General features: G+C 37.3%; 1 protein-coding gene across 4 annotated transcripts in view; it reads left to right on the forward strand.

Annotated features, from left to right (window-relative positions):
- Positions 1 to 8,628, forward strand: part of RNF145 (ring finger protein 145) — a 72,250-nt gene that overhangs the window by 24,505 nt on the left and 39,117 nt on the right. For all 4 annotated transcript variants that reach the window (XM_023726543.1, XM_023726541.1, XM_023726542.1 and 1 more), the window contains one exon: positions 5,584 to 5,675. In XM_023726543.1, coding sequence (XP_023582311.1) covers positions 5,584 to 5,675 — 92 coding nt within the window. The remainder of the gene's footprint in view (positions 1 to 5,583; positions 5,676 to 8,628) is intronic.

The raw sequence follows: 8,628 nt of genomic DNA on the forward strand, positions 1-8,628 counted from the left end.
AACTCATGCGTCAGTGTTGTATGTGTGAGAATTAAAAGTCCCACTAGAACTGGGTTTCAAAAGATGAAAGTAAGACCATTTTCATCCCAGCTTGTGAGGCACGTAAGTATAGTTTCAAATGTAAACCTTTCCCAAGAGTTACTTATATGTCTAATAACAGATAGCTAGCCCTCCATTTTATTAAAGCTTGTATGATCTAAACCTGTAGATCAGGGTTTCTCAACCTAAGGACTGTGGGCATTTTGGACTGGATAATTCTTTGTTGTGGGGCTCTCCTATGTCTTGTAGGATGTTGGCTGTACCCCTGCCTCTACACACTAGATGGTTGTAGCACCTCCTTCCCACCAGTTGGTGACAGTCAAAAAATGCCTTCAGACATTACCAGATGTCGTCTGGGAACAAAATTCTCCTGGTTGAGAACCACTTTTATAGATGAAGGAATTGTTAAAATGAATTTTATTATTCATATACTAAACTTTTAATTTTGACAAGAGTAAAATTGATGTGTTTTAGTGTTTGACATATTTCTTCTTTTGAACGTTGTCTGGGCCATGTACTAAATACCTTAGGGGGCAGAAAGAAGCTGAAGAGAGATGCAGAGTGGCAGAGACCGTTTAAATAATTAAACCCTGGGTAAATGGAACTATGGAGTCCCTGGGTGGTGCAAATGTTTAAGTGCTTGACAACTAGCTAAAAGATTGGTGGTTCAAACCCACCCATTGGCACCTCGGAAGACAAGCCTGGTGATCTCCTTCCGGAAGATCACAGTTTTGGAAATCCTATGGAGCAGTTCTGCTCTGCACACACAGGATCGCCCTAAGTTGGAATCAAGTTGGCAACTAAAAACAACAACAAATGAACTATTCAGGTCTAACACAGTGCTGAGGCTGTGGTAGATGTGCATATGTATATACAGGAGATACTCAAATACAGGTATTTGAATATGTCAGTATCTGGAATCTCTTAGATTGAGCAGTGCCTTTTGTTTACACATGTTGCAGAAGAACTTTAGAGGGCTCACTACTTCATTCTGTATAAATGTAGATTAGGTTTCTTTCAATTACCATTGTCTGAAAGCTTGAAGTAAGTGGTCAGAATGTACAAGTTGTTCCTTGGTTGTCCAGTGACTCAGCCAGATTACTTAAGGGAGACTGTGTAAGGATCTTTAATCAGCTGGTAAAGCGGTAAGTTTCTAGTTTTTTTGTTTGTTTTATAATTTATTTTTTATGATTTGTATGCTTCTCTTTAGGCCCCTTTCATATATCTTACACATTCCTTATGGCCAAGACAGTTTAAATCAAAGGAGAAGAGGTTGCCATCCAGTGGACTCCAACTCGTGGCACGTGTGTCATAATAGAACTGTGCGCCATAGTTTTTCAGTGGCTGATTTTTCAGAAGTAAATCATCAGAACTTTCTTCTGAGGTGCCTTTGAGTGGTCTCTAGTCTTTTGGTTTGCAGCTGAGTGCATTCACTGTTTGCACCACCCAGGAATTTTTCATAAGGGATTAGGGAGCTGGATTTTTCAGTATTTAGTTTATTAGTGCTCAGGGTTGATTGTCAGCATTCCAAAAATTATGCAAATGAAAAAATCAGGTTTAAGAAGGAAAAGATTTTGTTCATATATAAAGAGAGTGTCAGAAATTCTTGCTTAATACATTTTACCCTCTAAATCTTCTAAATTGAAAAATTAATGTTTCTCTCGAGCATCTTCTCTTCTGATTCAGTCTTAAAACAGTTAAAATTTTATTAAAAATTAGAAATTTCATTGCTCTTGCCTCAGACTAGTTTTTAGCTTAATTTTTGACTCAGGGCCTTTTGGATAATTCCTTTTCTGGATGCTTCTGTTTAGGCTTACTATCTTGTTTTTTTTTTTAATGTTGGAATGCCTAGCTCTGTTGGGACTTTATCATTGCCTTGAAGTTGTTTATAACTTACATATAGAGATCTTTGTTTACATTAATCCTTATTTCAGTTCTCCCCCTAAGTTTGGGAGGCACTGCCCAGATTTCTCCTTTCAGAAGAAACAGCTTGGTGGTGGCTGCGTGGCACTGCTAGGTAGTTTAGCTTTCTCCAAACCCACTGTTCAAGATCTGGCAAGTTAAGCCTAGTCCAAAGCAGGAATCTGCAGGCTTTCTGGTCCTGACTACCTGAACTGAAGTGGGGCCAAACGGAGGATTCTGAAAGACTCTTGTGAGAGAGACGGTTGATCAAAGGGGGAAAGGATCTAAGGGGCCTAGGAAAGTATTAATTTCTGCGTTTGAATGATTGATGCAAAGATCAGGTTGGACAGTTATAGGGGAGGTTGCAGCATTGGCGGGGAGCTATTTCTAGAATCCTAGAAGAGGGCATAAGTAGGACGGATGGGAGGAAACTGCTTACTGTCAAGCTGCAGTCATTACGGCCTGAAGGTTGATGACTTATCCTTCTGGAATGCAGACTTTCCTTGGTGACCTGTAATCTCAGCAAATCACCAAATAATGAAGAATATGCAGAGAGTGAAAAAGAATTAAAAGGAAAATCATGAAAAGATTAGAAGGTTAAGAGGGGACTTTAAAAAAAAAAAAAAAAAAAGGATAGGATAGGATAAAGGAAAATAGTTACATTAAAACATTTTATAATAACTATATGGTAGAATGAGAGGTGAAATAAATGATACTTAAAAGCAGTAAAAGGCTAGATAGAACTAGCTGAGTGAAGAAGTAAGAACCTGGAAACAAAGAGAAGATAAGTAAGATTTTTAAATAGAGCTGTGAACCTAAAAATAAAATATTTTTAAAAACCCTCACAGCATCCTGTATCTTTTTCTTAGCACTTACCACAATTGTAACTAATTAATTGTTAGGGTAAGTGTTTGTTTGATATGTCTCTCCCCTCCTAGCTTGTAAACTTCATGATATCTTGTTTACTTCAGTAATTCCAGGGTAGAACAGAGTGCTAACAACATATTATATACATAATAAATTCTTTTTGAGTAAAAAAAAATACATAAAATGTTGATTTCCCTTAAGTTTTGTTGTGTGAAATTAGAATTTCAAGGTAAAAGAATCTAAAGAAAGACAAAGAAGCTTTAAAAGAGGGTAAACTACAGTAGGCTGTGAAATAATGAAAAAGAACAAACGTCTCAGCAGTAAGAAACTGGAATAACGTTAAGCCGCTGAGTTATACTGTAAAACATTCATGATATGAAGATAAAACCAAACAGAGGAAAGAGAAGCATGACAGGGAACCCAGCTCTGTTGTCCACCCCCCACCCGTACCCAATTAGAGAGCTCCTTGGAACTTAGGTCCTTTTTTGGGCACCTTTTGGCTTTTCGCCACAGGGCTAGAGGTCTTCTAACTGCTCCTCCTCCTTTTTTAAAATTGAGGTGAAATTCACATAACATAAAATTAATCATTTTAAAGTGAACATCTTTGTGGTGACATTTAACATTCACAATGTTGGGCAACCACCTCTTCTACCTAGTTCCAAAACATTTTCATCACCCCAAAAAAAACCCATTAAGCAGTTACTCTTTACACTTACCCTACCCCCTCAACCACCAATCACAATCTGCTTTCTGTCTCTATGGATTTATGCTGGCCCCCATTTTAACTGGATCTATTGGACAGGATATGCTGTGGTCAAAAATATTTGACTTTAGGGGCCTAGGTAGTACTGGGACTCAGAGTTATATCTCTGTTAAATATAAATATATTTCTTTAATAGTATTTTCAAAGACTTTGTAAGTATAAATGATACATACGGAGGAGCCCTGATGGCACAGTGGATAAGAGCTCGGGCTGCTAAACAGGAGGTCGGCAGTTCTAATCTATCAGCCACTCCTCGGAAACCCGATGGGGCAGTTCTGTTCTGTCCTATAGGATCTGCATGAGTCAGAATCGACTGGACGACAGCGGGTTGGTTTATTTGTTTTTCAATCTTATTTACGGAACCCACCTGCCAGATTTTTGTCCCCAAGAGCTACTGGTGGGTTTTAACTGCTGACCTGGTTAGCAGTGAAACGCTTTAGCCACTATACCACCAAGGCTCCTTCAGTAATAATTACAGCCTAAGAAACCCTATGGGGGCATTTCTACTCTGTACTGTAGGGTCACTGTGAGTCTGAATCAACTCCATAGCACACAATAACATTAAAACAGGGTCTCAACCATGGCAGGATTGATATTTTGGACTTGATAATTTGCTATTGTGGGGGACTGTCCTGTGCATTGTAGGATGTTTGGTAGCATCCTTGGCTTCTACTCACTAGACGCCTTAAGCACCCCTACCCTCCCTCCCCCGTTTCTAACAACCAAAAATGTCTCCAGATATTTCTGAATGTCTCCTCAGGGGCAAAATTCCCCCAGTTGAGAACCACTGCATTAAAATTATCTGTCTCGAGGTTTTGGCTTTCTCTTTCAATAGAAAGAGAAATAGTATGTTGTATATTAGAAATAACTATCATAGAGTGGTAGAAAATGATTGTGAAATCACTTAGGAGCTTACTTCTAGCCATTGATTTTTTTAGTTCTCCTTAAAACTGTTTCGCTTTTAATGTTATTTTAGTTTTTAATTTTGATTTTTGGCAGTACCTTCTTGGATGGTTATGTAAGGGTCATTCCTCGTTTGGGCTAGGCTGTGCCAAAGAAATTAAACTTGATTGCCTTAATAGGAAATAATTTCATGGAAAAGGTAAATACTGCCATATAAGCTCGCTCAGAAATACTTGAAAATGCTTTCAGACTGTTTTAAAATGAAATGAATTAGGCTTTCAACAGTTGAAGAAAAAGGGAGACTTTCTTTCTGCATATTTCTCTTTGATGTCAAAAGAGCTTAAGAGAACTATCTGCCAGTGCTGCCAAACTTAACGATAATTAATTGAATACTCTGTTTCTGTGCTTTCTTCCAGTGCCCTAAAAGTTATGTTTTCTCAGTGTAAAGGCTTTCTGATTACTTAAACTTTGTTATTCAGTCTACTAAATCTACGTAAATCTTATTATTTCTCAGTAATCATGTGAAAATTGAATTAAATTTAAAAAGGACTGTTTGAGCTAAAATTTGTTTCAGAGTAAATTGTAGCCTAATTAGACCGCCTATAGAGTTGAGTCCTGCTGTGAGCTAGTTTTTTTAACTAATTTGTGATTTTACCTGTAACTAATAAAATCTAATTAGGAACAGTACTATGGGAAAAATAGGACAGGGGGCCAGGGTGAAGGAGAACCAAAAGAGGGGAAGTTTAATGTGATGTTAGCAAGTAGTGTTATTGGTAAGTTGGGGGAAGTGTTGGAGATGACATCTCAACTGGCTTTTTATTGGGCATAAAGTATTTAATAAGATCATGGGAAGAAAGAAAATTCCACAAAATGGGGCTTTAGCTGCCTTCTCTGCATAGTAAAATTCAGTTTCAATAAATTGTGTCTATTTCCAGTGCATGGAGGAAGGAATTGAAGGCCATCCTTACGTAATTCTTCATACCTAAATTCTAAGTATAAATGAAATAGGTATTATTAACAACATGCTCTCATAAGAATACCATGCTTTAGCTGCTTCTCTCCCTCGTGTTGCTTGGAATGTATCTAATACATTCTTATCATTTATTTAGGGACTATGTTAGGAGTGAACTGGAGTCTGCCTATGAAGGACCAATGTATTTAGAACCTCTCTCAATGAATCGGTTTACCACAGCCTTAATAGGTAAGTATTATAAAAGAGTTGCAAATGTTGGTAGGAACCACTCAGTGTTACTATCTTATAAAATTGGTGCATACTTAAAAAAAACAACCAAAAATTGGAAACTCAGTTATTCATGGTGACTCTTTCCAAATGCAACCATTGTTAGGTGTTATATTTTCTTAGCCTTTTTTTCCTGGTTACAGCCTTGGAAACCCTATGAAACAGTTCTAATCTGCACACATGAGGTTACCATGAGTTGGAATCGACTCAGTGGCAACTAACAACAACCAACATACATATCCCGTAGTTGTTGCTTCTTTCTTTTTTTCTTTGAGTATCTTAAGAGTTTGAGAAGATTAATTTTTATATAGAGAAAAATTAAAATGAAATATGTAATGTCTGACATTTATTTATTGTTATCGAAAGCCATCACTCTATAGTTAAATAAAAATAAATTACCTGAAACCTCAAGAACTTGTGACATGATTTAAATAATCAGATAGCAGAATGTTAAAAATAGAAATGTTAGCTAAGGCCCAAAGACAGTATAGATACATTTCAAAGACAATATAGATATATTCCAAAATGAGGTACCCAGACACCCATCATGCTAGAGTTACAAAAGAGAAAGTGAGAGAAAAACTGTTTTGTGACTCTTAAACATGTCCAGGGTCAAGTAGGGGAGATTGAAGGAGGAGTTCTTCAGAGAGAGCTGTTGTCTCTGAGATATCTCCCCACCCCTTCACACTTAATTCTTTAGAATAAGTGGTAGACCACTTGGAGAGCTTGGCACATACCGTTTATGGCTCAGGGTTACTTTGGACTGATGTTTGACCTCAGACCTGGACACTCTAAAGCTGTAGTATCCAAAGCAGCCACACGTGGTTGTTAAGCACTTGAAATATGGCCAGTCCAAATTAAGATGTGCTGTAAGTGTAAAACACACACTTGATTTTGAAGACTTAGTAGAAAAAAAGAATGCAAAATGTCTCACAATTTTTTATGTAAATGTCTGTATGATAGTATTTGGGACGTATTAGGCTGAATAAAATATGTTGTTAAATTAATTTAATCTGTTTTTTCCTTTTTAAATGTAACTACTAGAAATGTTTTAATTGTCTCTGTGGCTTATATTATAATTCTAATCTGATCCAAATGTAGAGCAGTGGGCTGGCTGGCTGTTGAGTGTTGTGATTATTGAGTGAAAATGACTTGTGGGATTCTTCTGTATCTTCTGGTTTGTGGAGGCAAAGGATATGGCTGCCCTGTGGTCTGGATGAGGGCCCCAAGAATCTGTGTGGGATTTTCTTAGGTCCTGTCCAAGAAGGTCCTTTAGAGGGATGAGAAGATCCGAACAAGGATTGAACTTCCCAATTCCTGGGAGCTGAGAAAAGAACTAAAAACAACCAGAGGAGGGTACATGACAAACATCAAGGGAACTGCAGATGAGTGATCCACAGTGAGGGGAGCAATCTCAGGATAACCCGTAAAAGTGCCCAGGAGAGAGGAAGTCAGTTTTAAATACCCAGGTCGAGAGAGTACCAGTGCCAGATCATCATGAGTACAGGTCGAGGAAGAACTTTGCTACTTCCTCCGTTCTCACTTTCCTCCCTGTCGGCTCCAGTCCTGGGTGAGCAGGGGAACAGAGATAGATAGTTGTGCTAGGTAAAGAAAGAGGAAGAAGCCTACCACCACCTCTCTACCTCCTTTCCCATCTGCCTGCAGGCTTCCTACCTATAGCCCTTCAGCAGGCCTGAGCTAGAGAAAGGGAGAAGCCTCGATTTAAATCAGTTTCAAAGCTTCGATTATTATTAGAGACTAGAAAAGTTGTGGGACTTGCCTTAGATTTTATCTAGGGCAGGAGAACTAATCTCCACAGAGTGGATTTTAAAACATGATAGTATTTGGAATATAACAAAGATAAAGTTGCTTTATGAATATATCCTTGAGTTGGTGTATTTAATAATGGTAACATTCAATTATGAAAATATTTTGCTAGGCTAGAAAGTTTGTATTCTCTTTTAATTTGTGAAATACTCAATTTAGTATAAATGTGAAGTGTCAGTTTTTCCTGTCAGTGACTGGTAGTCTGCCTAGTATTTACTCAACTAATACTCATTTAACTGGAAATAAAACAATATCCATAAACATGTTTTTTTCCAACTTTGATTTTAAAATAACTTTCTACTCCTTTTCTTCCATGTCACTAATGAAAAACTAATTAATTTGAATATGCCATCATTTCTTAGGGTTTCAAACTTTGGAGTTATTTCCAGTAGTGGAATCCTGAAATTTTCAAAGAGTATATTGTATTGTGATTTTGATTTGTTCAAAATTGCCAGATGGAATAGGATCATCAAAAATAAGTAACTGTTTATCTTCTGGAGCTGCAGGAGAGATTCTACTTAACAATATGATTTGTTCAAAATTGCCAAATGGAACAGGATCATCGAAAAATAAGTGACTTATTATTCTTCTGGAGCCTCAGGGGAGATTGCACTTAACAGTATGACGCCTTCTTTCACATAACAGGATGAGTGGTCTCCTAAAGAGAATGTATCATATGAGTCATATTCTTCCATGGAAAAAGACAAATGAAGCCTGTAACCCTAGCGCTGAGCACTGCATGTGCTGGCATAGACTTGAGGAAATTTCCAGTGCTTAGCAGAAGTTTGCATCATGCGGAACAAGGAAATTTAAATATCATAGCTATGAACAAGTGAAAGTACGACATGTCAGAATGAAAATTCCTAATCATTCTTAGTTTTAAACATTTTCTCCAGGCAGTTTCTTTCGTTGTTTTAACTTTCTGATTTAATTATTATTATTATTTTATTGTACTTCAGGTGAAGGCTTACAGAACAAATAGTTTCTCATGAAACAGTAGTACACATATTGTTTTATGACATTCGTTAACAACCCCACAACACGTCAACCCTCTAACTTCTCAACCTTTTTTTTTTGGTGAAAATAC

Source organism: Trichechus manatus, unplaced genomic scaffold (assembly GCF_000243295.1).
Source record: "Trichechus manatus latirostris isolate Lorelei unplaced genomic scaffold, TriManLat1.0 scaffold00011, whole genome shotgun sequence".
Lineage (NCBI taxonomy): Eukaryota > Metazoa > Chordata > Mammalia > Sirenia > Trichechidae > Trichechus > Trichechus manatus.